General features: G+C 43.7%; 1 protein-coding gene across 2 annotated transcripts in view; it reads left to right on the top strand.

Annotated features, from left to right (window-relative positions):
• Window positions 1-15,714, top strand: part of FRAS1 (Fraser extracellular matrix complex subunit 1) — a 533,887-nt gene that overhangs the window by 443,671 nt on the left and 74,502 nt on the right. For both annotated transcript variants that reach the window (XM_055434121.2, XM_055434122.2), the window contains 6 exons: window positions 330-518; window positions 1,892-2,011; window positions 2,522-2,701; window positions 10,909-11,033; window positions 11,318-11,458; window positions 13,306-13,533. In XM_055434121.2, coding sequence (XP_055290096.2) covers window positions 330-518; window positions 1,892-2,011; window positions 2,522-2,701; window positions 10,909-11,033; window positions 11,318-11,458; window positions 13,306-13,533 — 983 coding nt within the window. The remainder of the gene's footprint in view (window positions 1-329; window positions 519-1,891; window positions 2,012-2,521; window positions 2,702-10,908; window positions 11,034-11,317; window positions 11,459-13,305; window positions 13,534-15,714) is intronic.

The raw sequence follows: 15,714 nt of genomic DNA on the forward strand, positions 1-15,714 counted from the left end.
ACCAGAAGGGCAAGCAGCTGATATTTTCTTTTTATTTTCTAAAGGAAAGAAATTATTTTATTCATTTCTCTGGCTGAGCTGGGTCTTCATTGCTTCACGTGAGGTTTGCAGTATGCGGGATCTAGTTCTCTGACCAGGGATCAAACCCTGGGCCGCTGTACTGGGGAGCATGGAATCTTGGCCACTGGACCACCAAGGAAGTCCCATACCTGATACTTCCGTAGACCGGGGAGTGTGTGATAATTTAGTCTCCAGTCTCCTAAAATCATTTGACCTGCTCTCCAAAAGCAATATTGAGGAAAGACTTGGTCCCTCCCATTCTCTTCCAGGGTCCGTAGCGACCATCACAGAACGGCACTTGAAAGTGACAGATCCTGACTCAGATGACCACCAGGTGATGTATATCTTAAAGGAAGATCCTCGAGTAGGGCGCCTGCAGATGGTAAAGCGTGACAGCCTGGAACAGATCTCCATTAGAGGCCCCATCCGAAGTTTCACCCAGGCTGACATCAGTCAAGGTCAGGCACTTCTCCTACCCAGACTTCCAGAAACTCCATCCCCTGTAGTCAAATGAGATTGGTGCCTGGTAACCAATGGCAGCAAACTGCACACTCTTGTTTTGAATTAAGAGCTGAGTTATAGCTTCATTTATTCTTACTTGTCTCCTCCATTTTTTGGTTCATGCTTTGACATAGCCTTGATGAAATTGAGGGCTATTATAGAGGAAAAAATCATTTTGACTTGCTGTGATGCTAAAAAGTATATGAGAGAGAGAGAAAGAAAAAAGAAGTGAATTGGGATGGATTAAGGTGAAAATTATGCCTGCCTTAGGTGAACAATTTATATCTCTTTCCAGCTCCCCAAAGAGCACAAGTTAATGAACTAAGCAAAATGGAAGGGCATAAATCGGAGCTGCCTGAGGGAGATTACATAGCTCATCCCTCCTCCAGGAAATGCTGATGTAATGTGAAAACATAAATGTTAAATGCTACGTAGTTACCATATAGTGCTTTCAGGGATAAGAAAGGAAAAGAAGTTACATATTGAGAGGGAAGTAATCCAATGTCAGGTGATGATGTGCAATTTCCGTTTAGAGATGGAAACATGCTCCCCTAGGGCCAGAATACAGGTCCTGTCTGTGCACTCATGCCTAGAATTGATAGCAGCCCAAATATCAGTGGACCTGTCTGTACTTTAGTGAAGGGAGTGGAATAATTCCTTAGTTATTCCTTGCCTCGGTGTCCCTTTATAGAATATGAGAGCAGGCACTTCTTCCCAGATGTTTGGTTATATTTACATTGCTAGATCCTTATAAGTAATGCTATGGTTTAACAAAAATATAATATATTGGGTTTTTCCCTTTGGGTTCAATTGACATCTAGGTAGAGTTTATTCATTTTATCCGTTTCTTTGTTGATTGGTTATATCCCATGCCTTTCCTAAAATGATTTAAGACTGGGAAGCGGGAGTGACACCTTAGGGGAGCATGTGGTCTGTGGCTGTCTGTCCTCCTGCCCTGTGTCATGGAGAGATAACAGGGCTGCACCGGTGATATGGGTCTGGTCGGTGCCCATTTCCACATGGGCAGTTTTGCTGAGTTCATTATTCATGAGGCTTTCTTAGCGCCTTCCACAGATGCTGAGCCTTAGCCGTAAGCAAAGCCACTTGCTGCTTGTGGTGATTTTATCATGAAGCCACTGATGCTGAGGCAGTCGCTAGATGAAAGGGAGGAAATGAAAGCATTAGACTAAAATATCAAAGGCAATGTCAAAGTGAGAGGGGGGTGATTGACTCATTGGTGTGAATACCCATTGAATTCTCACCTGACATTTCAGAAATAAGGCCAGGAAACACAAAATACCAAACTGTGATCTTCTTGCACTTGTTACAGGCCTGATAGAATACAGTCATGGAAAAGGAGAATCTGGTGGGAACTTTGCTTTTAAATTTGATGTGGTTGATGGAGAAGGCAACAAACTGATTGGCCAGTCATTTTCCATCAGTGTTTCAGGTAAGGGGCCATTGGGTGTTTGGAAGTTCTCCAGCAGTTCTGAGTTCGTGTGGTGCATACCTCAAGGCTTGGAGCCTTTTCTTTGCGGGCTTGTGTGGAAATCTGAAATCCTCTCCCCTCTGTTGTGCAATGCTGTGTCTCTTTGATGTACTCTCTGAGAGTCAGAATGTTGATTATTTTGATTTTACTCCTGGACACCAGACCCAGAATTGAAAAAAGAAGGAAGTGTAAAAGGTTGCTGTTGTTGTCAGTCTCTAAGTTGTGTCCGACTCTTTGTGACCCCATGCGGTACAACACGCCAGGCTCCTCTGTCCTCTCCTACCTCCTGGAATTTTCTCAAATTCCTGTCCATTGAGTCGATGGTGCTATCTAACCATCTCATCCTCTGCCACCCCTTCTCCTTTTGCCTTCAATCTTTCCCAGCGTTCAGGGTCTTCTCCAATGAGTCAGTTCTTCACGTCTTCTTAGCCAAAAGATCACATTTCATGTTACTGTTTCTGATATTTTCAGAAGACAAATCCCCACCAGTCATCATCACCAATAAAGGACTGCTCTTGGATGAAAACTCGGTGAAGAAGATCACCACTCTGCAACTCTCTGCCACTGACCAGGAGACGGGACCCACAGAACTGGTCTACAGAATCACCAGAGAGCCCCAGCTGGGCCACCTGGAACACACAGCATCACCAGGTAAGCCCATCATCTCTGACTTCATCAGACCAAAGCTGGGATTTAGTAAGTGCCGGGGGCAGCCATATCATGTGTACGCATTCACCTTGAACCTGCCTTTATTAGTATGTATTTCTGGCATCACTATTTCTGACCATTGTATACTGCCTTGCATTATACTTAGAATACAGTGTACTCCATGCTTACTTGCCGGAAGTTGATTTGTTAATTACAGTTTGATGTAAATAGTCTTGTCTCCAACACTAGAATTCAACACATAGAAAGTGAGTCTGCATATTGAATAAGATCCTGGTTCAGCTGCTACAGAGGAAAAAAAGAGGTGAATGAGACATCACCCCAACCATTAGAGTCTTCTGTTGGATGAGATGAGGAGCCTTTGCGTATAACCATGTGTAAGGGAAGAAGATGGCAGGTGTTTTAAGAACTGTATAAACCGGCCATCCTAGGAGTTTGAAAGCGAAAGAGGTGATATCAGATGGGAAGGTGCTCAGAGGTGGTGTTTAAGAGTGCCCTTGAAAGATAGAATTTGGGCTGACAGAAGCTGTGTTATTTCCAGAGATAGGAACAGCATGTGGACTCATTCCAAAAATTATAAGTGGGCCAGTTTTGCTAAAGCATATATTCTGAAAATAGTAGTAGATTGGGTTCATGGGTAGACTGAGATTTTATGATGGGTCTTCAGAGTGGTGATCAGTAATCCCTATTTAATTCAATAGGCAGTAAGGAGGCCCTGCAGAATTCTGAACAGGGAAGGGAAGTGACTTCCTCTAGTGTCCAACAGGATAAATTGAAAGAAAGGAAGAAAAAGGTAGCACTGAGAGTAGGAAGAAAGTTTAGCATTTGGCCAGATGGGAGCTAGTGAGGCTTCTGGCAGTGGGGCAGCCTAGTAAGTATCCAGTAAACAGTAGTTGGTGGAAGGAAAGAAGGAAGGAAAGAGTTAACTTCAGGAGAAGAAACTATAGAATTTGACAACTTGAACGAATGTGAAAGACAAGAGATATTTGCTGAATAAACAACCTAAAGGTAGAATTGTCTTTATTTTGTCCATCATAGAAGCAGTGTCAGCTTGCAGGAAATTTAGATCATTGGTTTTCTTTGGATTTCAGGTTACAGATTTTTCTTTCATTCAACCAGGGAAATAGCAGAATAGAGGAAGTACCTGCCCTGATTCTGGGGGTCAGACAGTAGGCAACCAAGCAAGTATATATATATCATGTCAGTGGTGATGAGTTAGGGAGTGAAATGAAGGCATTCCTGGGGTACAGGGACCAAAGAGGTGAGGAAAGGCCACCTAATAATAAGATGACATTTGAGCCAAGATCTGAAGAATGTAAGGGAGCCAGCCGTGCTGACGTATAAGGAAAGAGCATTCAGCATCTTTCCAGGGCATCAGTGAGTGTCAACATCTGGAAATGGGATCAGCCAAGCCCATCACATTCCAATTGCATCAAGGAGACCAGTGTGTCTGGGGCAGAGTGAGTAGGGGAGAGAGTGGGGGTGGGTGAGCTGGAGGGGGGATATGGTGGAGAAGATGAGGGAGGCAGACTGTGTCTGGGTCCAGCATGATGGTGGGGGCGGGAGTGTTGTGTGTATGTTGGCGGGGGGTGGGGGCGACATGGGGAAGGCTGGACAGACTGGCCTGAATCCATAATGCAAATTAAAGCCTGTGCCCTCCCCTTTTGTCCCGAAGTTCCTGGGGGCAGTATGCAGATCAGCATTCCCAAGACCTTGGCTACAAGAGATATTTGATAACTAATTCATGAGCTAATTGCTTCTGCTAGAATTCTGTCCGGTTGCTGATTATATCTCTCCAAAGATGAAAGGGCAGGCTCTTGGCTGTTGTGTTGGGGCATCTGTACTTAACACTTTACAGTGCTCCAAAAGGCATGGAGCATCATGCAAGGCCCTGCCAGCTATTGGTGAGACCCTGGCTCTTCTCAGCTGTGTCACGTCCTGGGGGAGGTGGCTCCAAATTTGCCTTTTCTGTTTTTTACAGTCTCCACCTTCGCTGGGCTTAAATCTGGGATGCCAGTACCAGGCTATCACTGCTCAGGGGGCCACACATAACAGATCCCCCTTCTCCCTCCTCTTGGGAAAGCAGACTCTAAAACAGAGGGAGGAGTGCTTCCCTGCCCTTTCCCACCAGGCTTGATTTCCTCATCTACATGCTCTCCTGCGCCCACCAGTTCTTCTCAATCCTCCTGTTCTTAGAAATTCTAAATAGACCAGATAAGACGATCTTTACTCCTGGAGGACCCTGTCCCAGGGCAGGACTTCCCTTCCCATCCCCTACTACCAGCCCTGCTGTCCATTCTAGAGAATCTAGTCAGCATTCTCTCCTTCCCTGTCTCCCCTAAGTGGAACTGGATTCATGAATTTGATTCTTTTTAAATGTCAAAGGTTTCTCTTCAGAGGAAGTCCATGTTGATTACGGATCACCTCTCGGAAAGCAGTTGGCTCCAGCTTGGAGAAAACCACCTCACCTCATTTGTCTCGGGGTGAGGATGGGTCTACCTGGAGCCAGAACCTCTTTCCAAACAGAGCAGAACAGCTTTTAGACCCGTGTCTCCATGCAGGCACTGAGCTGTTTGGGGACTGGAGGCCCCTGGGAATTATCATTTCCCACCAGTGCTTGCAGACATCCTCTTGATGGTTAACTATGAAATATATTTAGTCTTATCCCAGCTCTCTTAGTCAGCTGATCGTTCTCTTTAGATAGAAGAGGTGTGACGGTCCTCTCTTCTTCCCCCAAGGAGGCACAGGGAGCCATGTGCACGGGGGGAGCTGTGCAGAAGACAGACACGAGATTCCTACCGTGGAGAGCTACATTAAGCTCAAGTCCCTGTGTGGGCTCCTTGCAGGGTTGAGGGCCCACAACCTCATGTCAGGGACCCTAAGAACTCTCTTATTCTTTTCATTTTGGGGGGCTGTGCCGAGCAGCATGTGGGATCTTAGTTCCCTGATCAGGAATCGAACCTGCTCCCCGCACAGTGGAACATGAAGTCTTAACCCCAGACCACCAGAAAAGTCCCAGGATCCTCTTATTCTAAAGCAATCAGAGTAAGGAGTTATATTATCAGGATAGAAACTAAGCTTCTGGGGAAAAGCAACTTCAAAATACAGCACCTTCCACAAATTTATTTTCACTCACAGCAAAATACAGAGGCAGGTGGTTCAGTGACCCTCCATGTGAGGCTCCCATCTCTGGTCCAAGGTGACTACTGTATTGTCAGCATCCCGAGCCAGCAGCTGGCAAGAAAAAACCAGTGGCGTCCATATCCATTTCTTCTTTAGGAGAGTTATTGGGAACACATCCCTTTTGGTCACATCCTAGCAGCAAGGACATAGCCACATGAGGCTGTGAGCTGGGAGATCTAGACCCTAACTGGACCTCCAGCCACTTAACTAATAAACAGCAGTTGTATTTTTAAAGTCAGGGAGCAATAATATTGAACATAGCTATCTCCAGCACACACTGGTTCTCCCCTTCCCCAGACATTTATTGAGTAGCTGCAGCAGGAGAAAGCTTGGGTCTTGGAAGTGGGAGACATATAAGCAAAAATGTGCAAGTATATGTTGGTAGCTGTGACAGCATTGTGTGAGGGTGTTAGAAGTCAAGGGGCTGAGAGTGAATCAGGAAGGACTTCCCCGAGGTGATGCTTTACCATAGGTCCTCCGGGGCTTCCTCTCTATCTCAGCCTCTCAGTATCGTGACACCAACCAAAAGTAAATGCACCTGGTGTCTTAGTTCAGGTCCTTCTGAGAGCAGAGGTGCATTAGTCAGCTGGGGCAAGCTGTCATAAACAGCTGCTTAAACAGCAGAAGCTTATTGTCTCACAGATGTGGGAGCTGGAAGTCCAAGATCAGACTGTCTGCAGAGTTGGTTCTTCCTGAGGAAGGCTCCATTCTAGGCCTCTCTGCTAGGCTCATAGATGCCCATCTTCATGTTCACTCGACATTCTCCCTGTATGTGTATGTCTGTGTCGAAACTCCCTCTTTTATACGGACATTAGTCAAATTGGTTTAGGGCCCATCCTAATGACCTTACCTTTTAAAAATAAATAATTTTATTTAATTGTTTATTTTTTGGCTGTGCCGGATCTTCGTTGCTGCATGGGCTTTTCTGCAGTTGTGGCAAGTGCGGGCTACTCTCTAGTTGCATTATAAAGCTTCTCTTTGTTGTGGAACTTGGGCTCTAGGGTGCATGGGCTTTAATAGCTGTGGTTCCTGGGCTCTAGAGCACAGGCTCAATAGTTGTGGCCCATGGGCCCAGTTGCTCTGCAGCATGTGGGATCATCCTGGATCAGGGGTTGAATCCGTGTCTCCTGAATTAGCAGGCAGATTCTTTACCGCTGAGCCACTACGGAAACCCCCCAGTGACCTAATCTTCACAAATTACATTTGCAGTGATTTCTGTTTCCAAATAAAGTCACATTGTGAGGCACTGAGGGTTAGGACATCCGTGTATGAATCTGGGGGGACACAATTCATTCCGTTAACAGGAGGCTTGGAAGAAAATCAGAAGCGGAGAAGCTGAGAGTCTACCCAGCATGAGCTTGAGGTGGGAACAGACAAGAGGCCCAGAGCCAGCCACAGCTGCACTGAAGAAAGAGCCAGGCCATTTCCTGATATCCTATTAGGAAGGCAATTTCTTCAAAGATGCTTTATTCTCACACCACATCCTTGCCCCGGACTGAACTTTCTCTAACATACTGGCCCTCCAGGGGAGTTAGAAAACTGACAGGGTTAATATGGGTCTCCGTAATGCTGCCAGATACATAGGTTAGCCAGCAGGTTGGTGACTGAAAACACCTTCGATGGGATTAAAAGCCTTCAAGATATTTCAAACACTAACTACCTGCTGTGACAGTCAGTAAGGACAATATGTTATTAGAAGCAGCATCTTGCCAGGTGAGTGAACGGCTGAAGCCTTCCAATAGCCAATTAGCAACAGCTAAAAAAATGTTTTAAGTGTATAGAGATTGAGAATCTCTGCTTAATAGGACCTCTTAGATAGTAATTGTAGTCAATGAACTAAATTCATTCACCAAATATGTTTTGAGAACCTCCCATATTCTAGGTGCACATTAGTGAAGAAACAGCAAAAATCTCATCCTCTTGAAGCTTACCTTCTAATGCAGCTTGTTACCCTCTGGCACTTAATTATGGCTATCACTTAAATCATAATATTAAATACCCCCATCAAAATCAGCATTTCAGATAAGAAAGAGGTTATAGCCAGAAAATTACTCTATGACTCAAATTTTTTTAAAAAATTTGCAGTGCTGATATTTCAATGGTAGAACTGTGAGTGGTTTGTGATTCTTTACTTTTCTGTTTCTCACATTTTCTTTAATACTCATGTATCACTTTTATTTGACAAAAAATTAAAGGATAACGGTGAAATCCAAGCAGCTCCTTGTCTAGCCCAAAACAGCTAGATAAGTTTTACAAAAAACACTCCTAACAGAATAAAAAATATTATATATATATATATATAATCTCATTTCAATATGTAATCAACATGAGATAAAGAAGTACTTGCAGCAGGCCTGAACTTTGGAAGTGAGCAACCTCGAGTTCCAGTCTCAGCACTGCCCTCTTATTAGCTGTTACCTCATATGGGTCACATTTCTTATCTATTTTATTAGTATCATAATCTAGAAAAATGATGCCAACCCTGACCTGCCAGAGCTGTTGAGATTAAAAAAACAATCTGGGTACTTTCGTGGTGGTCCAGTGGTTAAGAATCCACCTTGCAATGCAGGAAGCATGCGTTTGATCCGTGGTCGGGGAACATCTAGGCAACTAGAGAGAAGCCTGCCAACTGCAACAAAGACCTCTGTGCCTCAACTAAGACCTGATACAGCCAAAGATTAATTAAATTTTAAAATATTTTTTAAAATATCTATATAAGCAGATTTGAAACAACGTTCTGCACACGGTTAAGTGCTCGGTGTTTGCTAGATTGAATTGAAAAAGATCCACTGAGATCACTAAGACCACTCATGTACTGCCAGTGGGAATATAAAATAGTACTTTGCTTTGGAAAATAGTTTGGCAGATTCCTAAAAAGTTAAGCATACACCTTACATGTATTCCTACTGTCCCACTCTTAGCAGTTTACCCAGGAAGAATGAAAACTTCCATAGGAAGACTTGTGCACAAGTGATCATAGAAACTTTAATTGCAGAAGTCCCAAACTAAAAATAACCTAAATGTCCATGAACAGATAAATGGATAAGCAATCTTTGATATAACCATCCAATGGAATAGTACTCGCCAATGAAAAGGAATGAACTATGAATACATGCTACAATATGGATGAATTATGTTTAGCAAAATAATTGTGCTAAATAAATAAGAAATCATTCATCAAATAGTGTATACTGTATGTTTCTGTTTATTAAAAAATTTAGAGAATATGCCAACTAATCTATAATGACTTCATTTGCTTCTTCGGGATGGAGTGGAACATAAGAGAAGAAGGGATGGAAGGGTTACAGAATGTCAGAAACTTTTGGGGTGATGGAAACATTTCACTATTTTGATTGAGGTGATGGTTTCATGGACCGAACAAAGATAATATAAACCTGTATTTCAAATATGTATAATTTATTATACATCAATTTCCTCTCAATAAAAAATGTTAAAAAATGAGAAGATTGACCTCAGTACTTCCTTCTCAAGAGGGAGGGAAATGTATCACCTTTTTAAATCAGTCTTAGAGTTTCATAAAGGGAATAGTGAATTAGGTGACCAGTTGATCATGAGACTCCACACAGGTATTTCCTCATGAGCTGTGAGAATGGATTCACAGCAGGGTAAGAGGTTTAAATTTCTCCATGTATCCAGTCTGAAGTTATTAAATTTTTAAAGAATGGTATGAATTTCTGTCCAGAACCACAAGATGAAACTTATATAAAATGAGGGTGGGGGCCACATTTTTGCCTGTCAAGAGCTGGTATAGTAAGCACAGAAATATAAATGTCTCATCAAAAAATTGATGCCCCAATATTCAGGAGGCTATTGTATCTGAATGACATTTCAGATGATAAAGAGAGATGCAAATGTTAACCACGCTGGTTGATGTGTTTTAATTTTAAGATAAAGCAATGATATTAATGTCACAGTTAAATGTAAAATAGTCAAAGTAGAATCTCTTTGTTTTTTTTTTTAAAGACTAACTGGTTTTGCCAGGATTAGCAGTGACAAATATAAATAATAAATTCCAGGAAGCAGCAAATGAATTTCAGGACCAAAGCAAAGGACTGGATTAAATAAATGAATACTCTTCACACCCAGAATCAGAAAGAAAATTTGTGCTGAGAGATTAAGGATATGACTTTGTTTCAGACTTGTCTGGCAACCAGGGTGGACCCCAGGAGCCCTAAGATAGAAGCAAGAATTTGGGGCTGTTTTGCCAAATGTTGTTGAGCATTTGAAAAGATAGAGATGTTATTCATTAGTGGGATACCTTGGCATTATTTAAAAATCCCTTCAGGTTTTGTTTTTAACTTTAAAATGACTCTGAAAAATAGTTTTCTCTGTATCACATTTTTAAAAGATACTGGTAGGTCATTTGAGAGTTGAGAAAGAATGATTGCTCAAATTCCAAAGTCATGTGGTAAGTTTTGTTACTGCCATCCTGGCCAAAGTGGCATATAAGAAGCTAGAATCATAGAACTGAGAATGAAAGAGACCTTAAAGAATATCCGATGAAATTATGGCTCACCAATCTCAGAAAAAAGGTTGTGTGTAGCCAAGCCCTCGGACCCCAGTATTTCAACACTAAGCCATCACACAATATTCAAAATTAGGGCAGGTTTTCAGAAAGAAACCTAAGAGGCGATGGGGGATGTAAAACTTCAGAGCAAGGAGTCTGGCAAAGAAGGCCATGGCTCTACCTTTCACAGTTTGACCTGCGTACATAAACCCCAAGAGAGAAGAGAGTAACATTTATTGAGCACCGGCTGTTGCCTTGGCACAGGGTAGAAGCCTAGATAATTAACACATGTTCCCACAGAACATATGCTGTTGCAGGGAAAACACACAGGCAGCTCTAACCCGAGGTCTTAGAGGGCAGCACAGCGATGCTGTAAGAAAAAGAGAAAGGACTTTCTCTGGTGACTGTGTGACTTTTCCCTTAACTGAGAGCCATGACTCGCCTCTTGACACCCTTTCTCTGGTTCTTCGTCTTTTGCTAGGCATCCAGATTAGTTCCTTTACGCAAGCTGACCTCACTTCAGGAAACGTTCAGTATATCCACTCCAGTGAGACTGAGAAGCATTCAGACGCCTTCAGCTTTACGCTGTCTGATGGAGTCCACGAGGTGGGTGAGGAACTTGCTCCCCTTCTTGATGGGTATCAATTCAGCATCTTCTCCTTTAACTGGAGGGCCCGGAGCCACCATTGTTGAGAGAGCTTCGTTTCCCTCTGCTCTCAGCCCAGGACAGAGGCAAAGAGAACTCTATCTTGCCAAAAAGCATTCACCTCTGGGCTCCTGGTCAGTCAGTCACGCCAGGAACGGTGTGAAAGGGAATGCAGAGAGCGTCTGCCTTCTCCTTGGGTGGGTGCTGGGGACAGGTGACCCGCCTGCACTTTTCCGCCCTGTAGGTGACTCAGACTTTCCGCATCACTCTTCGCCCTGTGGATGACGCGCTGCCCCGAGTGCAAAACTTTGGGATGCGGGTACAGGAGGGTGTGAGGAAAACCATAACGGAGTTTGAGCTTAAAGCGGAGGATGCAGACACAGAGGTAGGAGTGCTCCCCTGGCCTCTGTGGTCCAGTGAGATGCCTGTTGCTTTGTGACAGTACATCCCAAGGGTGGGGCGAAGGGTGGGGGTGAAAGTAATACAAGCATCCTCAAAGGATTAAAAGCCAGAACATACCACGGCCTGCTGGGGAAAAAAAGCTAATATATTTGAAATCAAGTTGTTTTTAAACTCTTTTGGAAACCCTAAATACGTTTATCCTTTCCCACAATTGCACGTTACAATCATGTTAACATTCTGATTTTGATTATGATCCACAGAAAATTAGGTCGATGGCATTTTATCCAATTTTTATTACTCCCTATTATAAATGAACAAGGATTTTCTCTCCTCTACACTTTTTCCTCCTTCACTGAGACTTCACTGGATGACAACTAATTATTGCAGTTTGAACATTCTCAAAGAACCAGGCTTTATCCAGTAGAACAGGGCATGTCCAGACTAAACTCTTCCTCTCCTAATGCTTTCCAATTAAAGAATCTAATATTCTGACATGATTTAGCTCCCATTAAGGGTACCACTCACTTATTAATTAGTTCTATGGATGCCCTTCCCTGTGCCAGCATGCATTCATTTATTTATTCTTTCCACAAGTATTTATTACCAAGGTCAGCTCTAGATGCTAAAGACAGCACTGTGAACAAAGCAGATCAAATTGCTAGCCTTAGGGAGTTTACAACCTTTGGTTAGGGGGACAGATGATAAAGAAAGAAAGAACACAGACTATCGTGTCAGGTGTGATAAGTGCTAGAAATAAAAATAAAGTGACATGAAGGTGACAGAGATGGATGTGTGTGCTGTTTGAGGCACAGGTCAGGGAAGTTTTCTCTGAATGGCTGATACTTGAGCAGAGATAGGAAGAGAAAGAGTAGACTGTGCAGTTTCCTGGGAGAATCCCTCTCCGGGCAGAAAAATCAGGAGGGCAAAAGCCCTGTGGTCCAGTGCGCTTGGAACAATTGAGTGGCCAGGCCAAGAGTCTAGACCCCAGTGAACAAGCAGGAGAGGAAAAGGATGAAACCGGAGAGGAACTATGGAACCAGGTCACAAAGGGCCTTCTTGGCCCAGGTCAGGCCTCTGCATTTTCTTCCAAGATGGTGGGAAATCATTGGAGAGTCCTGAGCAGGATTTTCTTCATCGGTATTTTTCCTTTTCATGTCACCCTAGAAGCAGTTATTAGAAATGGGAAATGTGTGGGATGAATTGAGAGAGCAGCGTTGACATATATACACCACATGTGTAAAATAGCTAGTGGGAACCTGCTGTAAAATGGGGAGCTCAGCCGGGTGCTCTGTGATGACCTGGAGGAGTAGGAGGGGGTGGTGGGAGGGAGTTTTGAGAGGGAGGAGATATTTGTACATAGCTGATTCTCTTCGTTGTACAGCAGAAACTAATACAACATTGTAAAGCAATTACACTCAAAAAAATAAAAATGGAAAGTTATGCTTCTGTTCTGATGCATAGATTCTATGTATGAGTTTTGGAAAAGTGTATGTGCTTGGGGAGGAGAGTGGATGAAAAGAAAGTGAGGGATTTTAAAAGGTCTAGTTCTTACCATCTTAGATGTTAAAAATTCAAGTTTTCCCCTATGACCCCAAAAGGACAAATTTAAATGTCTTATTTTAAAAACAGAAGGCAGCAGCATATAAGTTCAATTGTAGTAACCAATATAATTTCTCTCCTTAGCTTGATTTTTGGTGTATATAAAGAAAAGGCAGTCTTTGTTTTATAAAGGTCTTTGGGTTTAACTACCCTTGGCCACCTGTTGACCACCACTCACATGTCTGGTTCCTAATACCGAGTTCCCTTCTCCTCTTGTTGCCTCCACGACAGGCCGAGTCTGTCACATTCACGGTCGTGCAGCCCCCACGCCACGGCACCATCGAGCGAACTGCCGATGGGCGGCCCTTCCAGCTCACATCCACCTTCACCATGGAGGACATCTACCAGAGCCGGGTCCACTACAGCCACGATGGCAGCAACTCCCTCAGAGACCGATTTACCTTCACTGTGACTGACGGGACGAACCCTTTCTTCATTATTGAGGAAGGAGGAAAAGAGGTTAGTGGCAGAGACAGCAGAGAGGGAGGCGGAGCACAGCAGGCCAGAGGTTGTCTGGAGGCTGAACATGGCATTTTTAGGCAAAGGGTAGACCCACTCCAGTATTCCTGCCTGGAGAATCCCACGGACAGAGGAGCTTGGTGGGTGCAGTTCATAGCATCACAAAGAGTCGGATACAACTGAAGCAAATTAACACGCATGTACTCAACACTGCTTGAATTGTGGTTCTGTCACCTAATTGGCCTTGGACAAATGACTTAACATCCATAAGCCTCAGCTTTTCATCTGTTCAGTGGGCACAAGGATCATCACCTGCTTCCATTCGTCTAAGGATCAAAAGATCCATAAAAAATGCTTAACACTATTGGCAAAGACCGAGTACTCACATAAAAGATGGTCGTTATTGTTATTATTGCTGCTATTATTTTTCCTTTTCCTTTGCAGTCACCCTTTGTTCCTTCCTTTTTTCTTTCATCTGGTTTGTCAATAAGATCACAGGGTTCCAAATCGTCTCCTGAGCCAGTCGTAGTTTTCAGTCTCATGAAGAATTACAGTGGCTAAGAGTATGGCTTTTGCATCCAAAAGACACTGATTTAAATTCTGCTTCTGTCACTTACTACCTGAGTGTCTTTGTAAGTCATTTAACCTTTCTAAGCCTTGGCTTCCTTATCTGTAAAATGAGGATATCTACTCCCCTGATTACACAAAGCAGTTAGCCCAGTGCTTTACACAGGAAACACAAGAAATAGCCTGTAAATTGTGGCTATAATCATCATGGTCGTCACTTTAGGACCAGCTTGTGGAACAAATGAAGATGCTTTTCTTTTGAGGTCATGAAGCTGTCAAGCTTCTCTCCCTTAAGGGAATTGCTCACTTCTAACATTTAGGTGTTCAGAAGAAACTATAAACATCCCCTTTCACTCTCTTCCCTGCAGTTCCAACTCTTTTTTAGCAGATTTCCTGCAGCACCATAACCTTCCCCTAGGAATAACTGCAATTCTGATGAAAGGTGGACCCCTGATGTCTCACACAGCTGTCTGACTCAGCATAAGCAGTTTTAGTAAGCACGTGATCACACCCTACTGTTTACTTCCAGCATAAGCGAAGGGTCAGCAGCTTCTCTCGGGCCTATAGTTTTTTTCCTACTTTGATGATGAATGATTCTTTGCCTGGCCAGGAAAGATCCTCTGGTGTGCTTTAGAAACCAACAGCCTGTGAGAAGGTCATTCTCAGTTGGCCAAGGTGTCAGTAGGATGGCTCTTGGGATTTCCCTGCCATTTCAGTGTCCGCACTGCATCTCCACCTGGCAGGTCATCATGTTCATTTTCCCTCTCCCATACTGCTTCCCCAGTTCGTCTGACTTTCAGAAGAGAAAAAAAAAAAGATTTCAGGATGAGTCAACAAGAGGGCCACCTCTCTGATAAACATAAAAGGTCACAGCAGGTCTCCAGGGGGACTGTGTCATTTTGAAAATGGAAATTACCTGGGAGGGTTGGAGAAGACTGAAACACCAGTGTCTTGCTGCCCTGTCTGCCAGCTTGTTGTATCAGTTCCGAAATGGGGAGGTACTGGACCGGACTCCCCGTGTATGTTGTGAATATGCCTGTGTATATCTGTGTGGTGGTAAAGTCATAAACTGAAATGTCTTTGCACTATTCTCACACACACTTTTTTTGGGGGGAGGGGGAGTGGTGGTGCTGGGTCTTTGTTGCTGTGAGCAGGCTTTCTCTAGTTGCAGCGAGTGGGGGCTGGACTCTAGTTGTGATGCACAGGCTTCTCATTGTGGTGGCTTCTCTTGGTGTGGTCTCTAGGGCTCGTGGGCTTCAGTAGTTGTGGCCCATGGGCTTAGTCCCTTCACACCATGTGGGATCTTCCCAGACCAGGGATCGAACCCATGTTCCCTGCATTGGCATGTGGATTCCTAACCACTGGACCATCAGGGAAGTCCTCACAAATGCTTTCATTCTTGATTTCTTCTGCCCCTCTCCCCATGTGAACAGTTCTTTCTCAAAAAATAAAAAAAGGAAATCTCTTCCCATGAAATGTCTTTTCACATCGAGCAGAACCCTACCTGAAGACCATAACATTAACTAATTTTTTTTTTTTCCTGACAATGCTGTGCAGCATGCAGGATCTTAGTTCCCCAACCAGGGATCAAACTGGGGTCTGGGAATGCAGAGT

Source organism: Moschus berezovskii, chromosome 5, assembly GCF_049115385.1.
Source record: "Moschus berezovskii isolate FMDL1 chromosome 5, NW_MosBer_1.0, whole genome shotgun sequence".
Taxonomy (NCBI): Eukaryota; Metazoa; Chordata; class Mammalia; order Artiodactyla; family Moschidae; genus Moschus; species Moschus berezovskii.